Genomic DNA, 12,019 nt, shown 5'->3' with positions numbered 1-12,019 from the left:
TGGGAAAACGAAATTTAAATTGAATGACTTTTCGGGTGTCAATCATTGCGGCCGTCCAACATCTCAGCTGTCAATCATCATCAAACCCTCATGAAGAGAGCGCACACCGTGACGCGTCACCACGGTGACGGTGCGCAGAAATGGTGGCGACGGGAAGCGCGTTCTGATTGGACCACGCCACTACTGTCTGATTCTCATGTTTCTGGTTGTGATGTCACTTCCTGGGAGCTCCCCCTCCTCCTCCTCTCACAGGTAATTAAGTATGTAATTGAATTTCAATTGCACTCTTTGGCTCCTTCTCTGATCTTCTGCTGATCTCCAGGTCGCCGTCAAGGTCGTCGTCAAGGTCGACCATCGCAGACTGTATTTTCAGCCAATTAGAGCATCCTGAGATTTTAGGTGACTACTTGTAATTACAACACACACACACACACACACACACACACAAACAGAGAACCCATGACCCAGTTGTGGCCACTCAAGGCCCCCCTTCCCCGACCACATCCTGCTAATTGGCCCAGACTGCCCGCGCAGACACGAACACACACACACACACACACACACACACACACACACACACACACACACACACATTTGTCCCCAGCGAGAAGGAGCACTTGCCGCTGTTGTGTGATGATTGATAAGCACTTCAAAACTAGAAAATAGAAACTGCGACGGCGCCCGGCGGCCATGACGCCGCCGCCAGAGCGACCACGTGCACGTGCACGTGCATGCGCACGATGCAAAACAGCTGGTGACAGACAGCGGCCATCGTTCTGAGGGCAGATTAATCAAATCCTGAAACCTGGTTGTGTAAATAAAATAAAATTAAAAAAAATAAAAAGAAATAAAGTAACATTTAAAATCACAGTAAACAAGTACCAAATTACACTAAAAACTCAAATAAACAAACTGGAATGAAAAAATATAAAATTAAATATAGCAAATATAAACTAAAACAAACTAAAATTAACAAAAATGAAATAAAATTAAATAAAAGCAAAAATAAAATGAAATAAAACAAAATAAAATGACACTTGAAAAATTGAAATGATTTAAAATGAAAACTAAAATAAAAAACAATCAAAAAAAAGACAAAAAAGAAAATAAATTGGAATAACAACAAAACTAAAATAAAATAAACAAAATAAAATCACCCTTAACAAACTTAAAAGCAATTAAAATATGAACTAAAATAAGAAAATAAAATATAAAATAAGATTTAACAAAATTGAAATGAACTTAAGCCAGAACTAAAATAAAAGCAAAATAAAATGTGACATTACCCTTTAAAAAATTGAAATGAATTAAATTAAACAAAAATAGAATAAAAAATGTAATTAAAATAAGTATGCAGACTTTTTTAAGGCTATAAACCCTCAGGGGTAATGAAAGGGTTAACATACAGGCGAATATATCAAGGATAGAAGAACTACGAGAGACCGCTGATGCTATTATGCCATATTGATGCTTCCACTGCACGCACCTACAAATACACACACACACACACACAAACACGCGTGAACGCATGCGCCTAATGCACGTGCACGACGGCCCTTCTAGACGTGCACGCATTGGGTCTATAAAAGCAGGAGGATGAAATGGCAGCTCAATCAGAGTGATTTGTTTGTTTCCTCTCGCGTGAGGACTCCTCAAGGAGGGCGTGCATGCGTGCGTGCATGCGTGCATGTGTGTGTGTGAGTGTGTGTGTGTGTGTGTATGTGCGTGTGTGTGCATGCGTGTGTGCATAATCAAGTCAATTATGTCATTCAATCAAGTCAAACATCGTTTCCAGGCTTTTCTGCCGTCCATTGATTGCAAAGTCCTGCTGTATTACACCTCCGGCCTTCTGCCCCCCTCCCCCTACTTTTGCCCCCCTCTTCTTCCCCCTCTTGCCCCCCCCTCCACCTGAGGAGATCTTCCCCCTCAATGCCCCGCAGGGAAGGAGCAACCTGTCCATCAAAACCCCCACCATCATCATCAGGAGGAAAACAGGCATCGAGAGGAAACAATTACTATTGTTATTGGTGTTGTTATATTATTATTATTATTGTTATTATTATTATTTTATTATCATAATGATTATTATCATTTTCATTATTATTATCATTATTATTATTATTATTATCATTATTATTATTATTATGTCATATTTTTTTTGATCAATGTTATTATTGTTAATCATGATTATTCTTATAACTATGTTTTGAAACTTTCTGTTTTTTCTATATTCGGTTGTGTGTGTGTGTGTGTGTGTGTGTGTGTGTGTGTGTGTGTGTGTGTGTGTGTGTGTGTGTGAGAAACCCTCATGCTGGTGTTACTTGAGATTATTCTTTTCCATCCAGAAACGATTACATTAGATTTCCAATCAGCGATCGATCTGATGACTACGATCGATCAGATTATGACTGCGATCGATCAGATTACTGCGATGAAGTCTAGATTCTGCGAAATATTCAGATCCACCCAGATGTGGACCGGTCTCAGATTACAAGTTCATTCCTGTCAGATCACAAAGAAATGTCAGATGGATTACCAGTTAATTTGGATTAGATTAAAAGTTAATTCCTGCCAGACTGTGAGTTAATTTCAGACAGTTAATAGACAGATTACCAGTTGATATAATACAGTTTAAGTGTTCTATTTTCACAGACTGAGTTCATTTCAGGAAAATGACTAACCAAGTTTTGGTTTATAATGAGTTAATATCAGGTGGATTATCAGTTAATTCCTGTGAAATTGCAAGTCAATTTGGTACAGACTGGATGTTTATTTTTTGAGATTCATGATGATTTAGCAGATTACAAGGTGTTATCTGACAGGTTGTGTGGGCTAATTCCAGGTAGACTGAGAGTTAATTCAAGAGAGATTACGAGATAATTTCAGGCAGATTGCAAATTCATTGCTGCCAGATTATGGATTAATGCCGGACAGATTACCAGTTGATTTATGCCAGACTAAGAGTTGATATCTCACAGGTGATGCGTTGATGTCGGACATATCAGAGACTTCCTGGCAGATTACGAGTTTATTTCTCAGATTATGCTTTAATTTCTGTCAAATTGAGATTATATTTGTGTCAGATTATATTTGTGGGAGGGAATTCTTCCTCCTCCTCTCACCCAGAAGTGGCTTCACCCACACGGGGAAGCATGGAAAATCCATTCCCGCCGTGAAGAAACGGTTGAAGCTCAAGGTCAAGTGGTGGTGAAGAGATGGGTGGGGGGGTCACCTTGGCGACGGAGGAAGAGGAAGAGGAAGGAGGAGCAGTTTGAGGGAAATGGATCTGCGGTCGGCAAGGAAATTATCTGTGAAATGCTGCCACTGTGTCAAAGCCCCGCGCATGTGTGTGTGTGTGTATGAGCACGTCCTTGCATGAAAGGGCGTGAAAATATGCCTCCCTCAGCTCGGGGAGGGGGGGCATCGCCCACGACAACAAGGACCTGCAGCAACAGCAGAATATGATCTTCATCATCCTGATAAAGAGGAGGAGGTGTTTGGAGGCGAGCGGCAAGGACACGCCCCCTAGTGCCCAAGGCATGCCTCTTGTACCTTGGACACATCCCCCTAAGTCAAGACCACGCCCCCTTAGCCAAAGACATGCCCCCTTGCACACAGGACACATCCCCTTAGCCAAGACCACACCCCTTTTGGCCAAAGACATGCCTCCTTGGGCCTAGGACACGCCTCTTGAGCCTAGGACACACTCCCCTATTCAAAGACACCCCTCTTGTGCCCAAAACATACCCCCTAGGTCAAGGACACGCCCCCTGTGCCCAAGACACACCCTGTAGGTCAAAGATATACCCATTGGGCCAAGGACACATTTCCTTAGTCAAGACCATACCCCTTTTGGCCCAAGACACGCCTTCTTGGGCCTAGGATACACGTCTTGTGCCCAGGATACAACCCCCAACTCAAAGACACTCCCCTTGTGCCCAAGACACACCCTGTAGGTCAAAGATATACCCATTGGGCCAAGGACACATCCCCTTAGTCAAGACCATACCCCTTTTACCCCAGGATACACCCCCTCTTGGGCCCAGGACACGCTTCTTGTGCCCAGGATACGCTCCCCAAGTCAAAGACACTCCGCTTGTGCCCAAAACAAGCCCCCTAGGTCAAGGCACACCCGTTGGGCCCAAGACACTTCCCCTACGTTAAAGCCACGACCATTTGCGCCTAGGACACGCCCACCAAGTCAAAGACATGCCCCTTGTGACCAGGAGACAGCCACTTACCTTGGCCAAGACCATACCCCCTTGTGCCCAAGACAGGCCCCTGAGGTCAAAGGAACGACCCTTGCACAATGGGACATGTCCTTCCGGCCCAAAACACCTCCCCTACATCAAGTCCACGCCCCAAAAGCCCAGGATATGCCTCCTAAGTCAAGACCATGCCCCTCGTCCCCCAGGACATGCCCCCATGATGTGGTTGCAGGTCAAGTGATCAGGCTGTCAAAGATGACAACTTCAAAATAGAAGCCTCAGACATTGGTGTGAGCCCCCCAGCCACTTCCTGCTTTGGCGGTGAGGCAGAGGTCCGACGGACGTCTTACCTTCCCAAACTGCTCGAAATACGTTTTGACGTCCTCGACCACGGTGTTTGCCGAAAGGCCGCCCACGAAGATCTTCTTCGTTCTTGTGACCATCTGGAACACACAGGGGGGAGAACCAATCAGAGAGCAGGGTTCGGACACCACAGTCTGCTCCTGACTGCCGCCGACAGGAAGTGAGTCACACACTGCAAAATCAGATAGGCCAAAATAAAAACTTTGGTTCACCAAAATAAAGGTGTGGATACACCAATATAAAAAGCCTCCATTCACCTAAATAAAAGCTATTACATGATATCAGTCTGGATTAAAAAAAGTCTGGATTTACTAAAATAAAAGTCTAGATTTACCAAAATTTAAGTCTGGATTTGTCAACATAAAACCTTGGATTCACCCAAAAAAAAAACCACCCGGATTTACCGCAATAAACACAGGTTCACCAAGATATTGACCCTTAAATAAGCTTGGATTCATCAAAATAAAAGTCTGGATTCAACAAAATGAAAGCTTGGAATTTACAGAATAAAAGTCTGGATTTACCAAAATAAAAATCTCAGATTCATCAAGATATAAACACTTAAATGCACTAAAATAAAAGCTTGGATTCATCAAAATAGGAAGCTTTGATTTTACAAAATAAAAGTCTGGAATCAACAAAATAAAAGGTTTTGATTCAACAAAATAAAAGCCTGAATTTACCAAAAGAAAAATTCACCAAGATATAAACGCTTATATTCAACAAAATAAAAGAGACGGCTTCTGGAAAATAAAATCTTTGGTTCACCAAAATAAAAACCTTTAAAGGCCACAGAGAACCACCATTCATTCATTTCTATGGAGAGCGCTAATCCAGAATCAATTTCATTTTCTTTGGGCTCTGTTCTGATCCAACACTCCTCCTTGGTAAGCAGAATCAAAGCTAGTTGGCCATGTTAGCAGTAGAAGCTAGTTGGCCATGTTAGCAGTAGAAGCTAAAATGACAGGTCTGCCAAGGGTTATGTCAAAGCTAGCAAGCAACTATAGCAGTAGAGGCTGCTGTTGGGAGTCCAACCAAGGTAGCAGCATTAGCATTGGAAGCTAACATAATAAGCCTGACGATGGTTGGAACAATGAACAATGATAGCAGTGGAAGCTTATGTAACAAACCTCCAAGTGGTCAAGTCATAGCTAGTTAGCAGCGTAAGCACCATTGGCCAACATATCGAGCCTGCTCATGTCCACGTCGTAATTAATTGGTAGCGTTAGCACTGGAAGCTAACATAATAAGCCTGACGATGGTTATCCCAAAGCTAGTGAACAATGATAGCAGTGGAAGCTTATGTAACAAACCTCCCAGTGGTTATGTCAAAGCCAGTAAGCAGTGTTAGCACCATTAGCCAATGTAACAAGTCTGCCCATAGTTACATCAAATTTAGTTAGCTAGAAGCTAACACAACGAGCCGGCCCAAGGGTACGTCATAACTAGTTGGCAGCATTAGCAATGAAAGCTAATATAACAAGCCTGCCCGTGGTTACGTGTCCAGGCTAAACACTCGGGATATGTGTGTGGGAAGAAGCAGGTGACCTTCACAATAAAAGCCCCGGAGGCATTTTAATGTTTATATAAGGATATAAGGTTATATAAGAGTCTCTTAAACTGAAGGGCGTGGCCTGACAGCGGCGATGTGAAGGTCACGCCACTCCTCTTCAGCTTCCCTTCTTGTTTTGTCTGTCGGGAGGTTCTGTCAGCCAACAGGTGGATCCTGCTGCACACACACACACACACACACACACACACACACACACACGCCGTCTCTCCGGGTCTGACAGAAATATCCGAATGTTTGAAAGGAGTAAATTGGGTTAAAGGCAAAACTGGGTCGCGGGCCGGTCCATTTTTCTTTACGTGTCTGGAATCGGGGCAGGCGGGGAGGGGAAGTGATTGATTACTGATCGGGCTGCGATCGGAGTGCGGGTGAATGATTGACACCCCCGCACTTTGACGCTGATTCATTTTAACGCGTTCCTCAGCGGAGCCCTCCCCTCCCCTCACTTTGGGAGAAAAATGGTTTGATCTGGACTAGAATATTACCTTTCTATGACAATACTAAAGAACCCATCTGGATTTGGATGGCTTACGGGGGTGTGCAGGAATGGTACAGTCCAACCCGCGGCAAGCACATGGCGTGTGGACCATTCGGGGTCAAACCACCAGCCACAGGCCGGTTGTGTGTGTGTGTGTGTATGTGTGTGTGTGTGTGTGTGTGTGTGTGTGTGTGTGAGGTGGGGGGGTTGACAGCCGTGTAAAGGCCAGAATAATGGGAGCCCTGAACGGTAGGGGGGCCAGCTGAGATGAACGCCGGCTTGTTGATTTATTTCTCTCCCAGATCGGCCACGATAGCGGCCAGCGAAGGTGATAAACAGCTGCCGCCGCTTTATCAGTGGCTGCCTGGCCCCGGGGCAGATAACCCCCCCCCTGGGGGGGCGGTGGGGGGGGGGGGGGGGGGGGGGGGCGATTGTGACAACCCAAAACAACCGGTTGCCTTGATGACGGCCGGCGGGGAAACAGGAAGTTTACGCATGAAGAAGGGAGGATGCTATTTTTACACTCTGGATAGCTCCAGATTAGACATGGAATAGACCTGGAGAAGACCCAGAGCAGATCCAGAACAGAACCAAAACAGATCTGGGAAAGATCCAGAACAGATCTGTAACAAATCCAGCACAGACCCGGAATGTACCTGGAGTAGACCCAGAACAGCTCCAGAACAACCCAGAACCGAAACAAAACAGATCCAGAGCAACTGCAGACCAGGTCCAGAACAAATGTGGAACAGACCGAGAGCAGATCTAGAACAGATGTGGAAGAAGTCCAGAACAGAACTGAAATAGATCCAGAACAGACCTGGACTAGATATGGCGTAGACTCAGAATAGTTCCAGACCATATCTGGAACAGATCCCGCACTGAACCGAAGCAGATCCAGAGCAGCTCCTTAACGGATCTGAAACAGATCAAGGAAAGATCCAGAATAGACCCAGAATAGACCCAGAGCAGATCCAAAACAGAACTGGAACAGATCCAGAGCAGATCCAGAACAGAACTGATCATATCTAGCAAGCCAATCAGAGCTGACACTGGGGAAGGGGGCGGGGCTTAACATGGACAGGTCAATTACAGGATGATGAAGAGAAAAACAAGCAGGCAGAGGATAATTCTGGAGGGAGAACCCTGAGAGTGCTGAGTTGTCCTTACGGAGACTCAGGACTTCATCAAGGAGGCGATATATGCAAATGAGGTGTCTTTTTGACCAATCACGGTGCTGCTGCCATCACCCACTTCCTGCTTGTTGAAGATCAGGACCTTTATTTTTCAGATGCCATGAACAGCCTCTAATTCTTATCATTAGCTGAAGGGGGGGGGGGCGACCACACACACACACACTCACACACACACCAGATGCAGCCCAGTGAGCAGAACACGAGGCTCTGCAGCCTCATTAGGAAATTAAGGTTAAAGTCAGCGCTCTTGAATATTCAACACTTCCAGCCTGAATGGGGGGGGCTCTATCTACCCGTCAGCCCCCCCGAACCCCCCCGAACCCCCCCATGCCTCTGCTCTGCATTCCATGGGGGGGTTCAAGGCCGAAGGAAAAACAGTCAGGATATTAATTGGACCAGTTGGTTCGTTAAGAGGGGAAGACGTGATGGGGGGACGAGGGGGCGGAGTCTGATTTCAAATGTTCGATCCCGTGAATTTGTGCTTCCAAACTCAGTGACTGGAAGTCGTCTTAGCAGAGAGGGGCGGGGCTTAGCCTGGACGGGACAGCTGTCAATCACCCGTCTCCGCCACACCTTCACGGAGGCTCAAGATGGACGACATGGAGAACCCGGGTGCCGTCCATCAGGATCCGCCTATCGGACCGTGGCCTCGCGAATCTATAACATCGCACGGGATTATTGATTACTGATCGGTGATCTGATGGATCGGGTTCTACTCCAGGTTCACTGGACACAATTTTATTTTGGAAGTCCAAGCTGTGATGAGTCCTTCCTGTCAGGGGTTTAAACATGTCCTACCTTCTTCTAATTAAATCACATTCCTGCTTCACCTGCTGCTCCTCCATGCAGATGGGTTGCTAAGAGAACCTACACACACACACACACACACACACACACCTGATACTTATCTAGATCCTGCAGCTACTAAGACTGACTGATGTGAGGACGAATGACGGGACATGCCGGTCACATGGTCCGCGTTGGTGTGTGTGTGTGTGTCCAGGATGGCATCACACACACACACATGCACACACACACACACACACACACACACACACACGCGCGTGCGTGCCCACAAAAAACACACGGTCACGATCAGCTGTGTGCAGAGTCCCAGACAGACTGCCGTTGTATGTGTGTGTGTGTGTGTGTGTGTGTGTGTGTGTGTGTGTGTGTGTGTGTGTGAGTGTGATATCTCTCATACCTAACAGTATTGAGGGGGGGGGCAGAACACTATGAGGAACAATGGTCCCGGTTCCGACGGTGAGATATGATTACTGACATTCAGGCGCCGTCTGTCGCCCCATTCAGGGGGAACTGCAGAACATCTGTCACACACACACACATACACACACACACACACACACACACACACACACGCTCGCTGACCCGCACAACTGATAGGATCTGGCTGTAACACAGAAACAACGTCTCCATGACAACCTTGATTTGTTTCTGTGTTTGCAGACGGACGCGGTGTCTCCCAGGTGTGAATGGTTCACACACACACACACACACACACATTAACAAGGTAAATAATGGTGACACCTGTAAGACATGTGAATGAGAGGGTGAATATGTCCCTCTGAATGGATGAATGACCTGTGAGGACCAGGGCCGCCGCCCTCCCACGCCTCCCATTAGCAGCTAATTGATTAGCCTTCTTGGTCTCCACGGCAACCCGGTCATCAGCCTGAGGTGGGATTAGGGGCAGCGGAGGAGCTGATGGGAGGGGAGGGGGGGGAGGGGGGGGGGTCAGTCCAGGTCCTTCCTGTCCCTTTAAAAATAAATAAATAAATGGTCCAATCAGGGCTCGGCGCTGCAAATAGAACTGTAATTGCTTATTACAATACAATTAGGAGATGAAGAGGAGGAGGAGGAGGAGGAGGAGAGGCGCTTAGTGCAAATGTGGATTGACAGCGGTGGCGGCGGCGGCCGTAATCCCGCCGCCGCCGCCACAGAGCAGGACTGTGGAGATAAGAGCAGACAATGGGGGGGCAGGAGGAGCTAATGACAACTGTGGCTTCCAGTCGCCCGGGCGGCGTCCAGGGCCGTGATTGGCCGAGGGCCTGGGGGTGGGGGGGTGGAGGGGCGGAGGGGTGCGAGCTCCCCCCCACCCACCTACCCCCAGAGTGTACGCTGGCTCCGAGGTGGGGGGGGGTGAGCAATTGTTCCGACAGGAAGAGCCTTTAAGAGCCTCTCGCTAATGTGAGCATTATGCTAATCGGATGGATTCGAGACTGAGCGCGCTCAGTCTGACGTGGTTCCACCGCCAGACATGGAGAACCATGGAAGAGGAGGCGGGTTAAGAGATGTTGGTCCAAATAAAAACGATGCCAGGTGATGGAAGCCCTGTGAGGTCCTGCAGGGGCACTAAGAAGAACCCGGTCCACCACAGGTCTGCTCACCTGAGAACCTCCACCAGACCTCAACCTTTCACGCCTGTAAAACCATCTCTGGACGTTCTATGGAGAATCTTGGAGAACCGAAACCTTCCCACCTCCTGTAAGACAGAGGCGACAGCCAAAGGAACGTGCCTATGCATTCTGCACCCACTGTTAGCATTGTCCTAGCATTGGGTGCTAATGAGCTGCTAGCTGCTAACAGCAAAAAGCCATCAGTCACTTTCACCCAGTGAGATGACCTCCACCAGGTGAGGACTGGTGTCCACAAGAAAACCCTCAGACTGCTCGCAACCATTAGCATTAGCATGCGTGCACAATAAGCCCCGCCCACATGCGGCTGGTGTTCTCCTCGCTTGGACCTCAGCGTGCAGGCCTGACCTACACAGAGCTGAAGGTCAGCAGAGACTTGAAGGATTCGTTTTTACACTAATTCATTCAGTCATCCATTCATTCACTTGTTCATTCATTCACTGACTCATTTGTTCATCAATCCATTCACTCACGCACTCATTCCCACATTTATTCATCCATTCACTCACTCTAAAGCATTAATTCCCTCATTCATTCAATAATTCAGTCATTCACTAACTCCTTCATTCACTCATTCATTCATCCACTCACTAACTGTAACACATGAATAACACAACTCATTCATTTGCTTTTTAATTCATTCATTTATTCATGTATCCATTCACTCACTCACTGGAAAACATTCATGCATTCATTCGCTGTCCTGAGGCCATGATTCCCTGAATGATGGGATCCACCTGGACGCTCCTCAGCGCACTCAGATGAGACCTCCACCTCCATCTCCTCCTCCACCAGGCTTCATTTCATTTCCTCGGGGAAAGGAGGACCTCCTCAAACATCCAGCTTCATAAGGAGGAGGACGCTCCAGATGATCATCATCCAGAATTGAAGACAGGAAGTGAGAGAGGAGAACCTCCAGGGGGTTTTATTCTGAGAGGACAGTTCGCAGTGATGTTCCCCCGGAGCTCCAGAACCTTTCCATCTCCCCTCTAGACCTTCTCAGTCATCCGCCGCCATGTTTGTAGTTCTCCTGGTGGGCCACCAGGAGGCACCAGGAGAAGGTGCCGGAGCAAAGAGGTTCTGCGTTCCTGAGCGGCTCAGTGACCTTTGGACCGGGGATTAGAAAACCACACAACACTGCTTCTCCGACACCTTCTCACAGCGGCCCCACTCCTTCTCCTCGTTCTTCATCTCCTCCTCGCACACTCACGTTCCTCGGGGAGCTGATCCGTCTTTGCGCTGCATAAATGCCAATTCCGTAACCCTCCCCGGCATGAAGATCAGATTAGAGGAGGCCACGCAGCAGATCACCTCCACCTCCTCGTGTCGATACATTCATCTGTTTAATCAGCTTCTTCTCTCTCCAGGTGCGTTGAGATGCTCCTGAGCTCCTGGTGCACCAGCCCATGCTGACACCATCACAGCACATCTCCTGCCTGGGTTCTCTCCATCTTCCACCTGGGTTCTCCAGGTTCTTCTGCCCCGGTTCTCCAGGTTCTCCGTCTTCAGTCAGCCGATCCATTGAAGACTCTCAAGCATCCATTGTTTGAATGAGAGGTGAATGGTTGGATGATTGACAGCCGACCCATCCAGGTTAGGCTCCGCCTCTCAGCAGGGTCAGGTGGTGCTGAGATTGGCCCCGCCCCCCAAGAACCTTCAGGTGGACTCCCGGGTCCTCACCTGGAGGGTCCTGCAAACCTTCAGCGCCTCATCAGAACATCTGAGGATAAAGCGTCACCCAAATCCAGATCCTGATCGATCGCAGCGAA

At 47.6% G+C, this 12,019-nt stretch overlaps 1 protein-coding gene across 5 annotated transcripts in view; it reads right to left on the bottom strand.

The window, feature by feature from the left end:
• LOC147226545 (RNA-binding protein Musashi homolog 2-like) overlaps positions 1 to 12,019 on the bottom strand; it is an 84,298-nt gene that overhangs the window by 60,639 nt on the left and 11,640 nt on the right. For all 5 annotated transcript variants that reach the window (XM_086160346.1, XM_086160343.1, XM_086160344.1 and 2 more), the window contains exon 6: positions 4,559 to 4,651. In XM_086160346.1, the coding sequence (XP_086016472.1) occupies positions 4,559 to 4,651 (93 nt within the window). The remainder of the gene's footprint in view (positions 1 to 4,558; positions 4,652 to 12,019) is intronic.

This window comes from Fistularia commersonii, chromosome 15 (assembly GCF_037954325.1).
Source record: "Fistularia commersonii isolate RoL2024-O1a breed Wild chromosome 15, RoL_Fcom_v1.0, whole genome shotgun sequence".
Taxonomy (NCBI): Eukaryota; Metazoa; Chordata; class Actinopteri; order Syngnathiformes; family Fistulariidae; genus Fistularia; species Fistularia commersonii.
The sequence above is the reverse complement of the archived record's forward strand: the minus strand, read 5'-3'. Positions and strand labels throughout refer to the sequence as shown.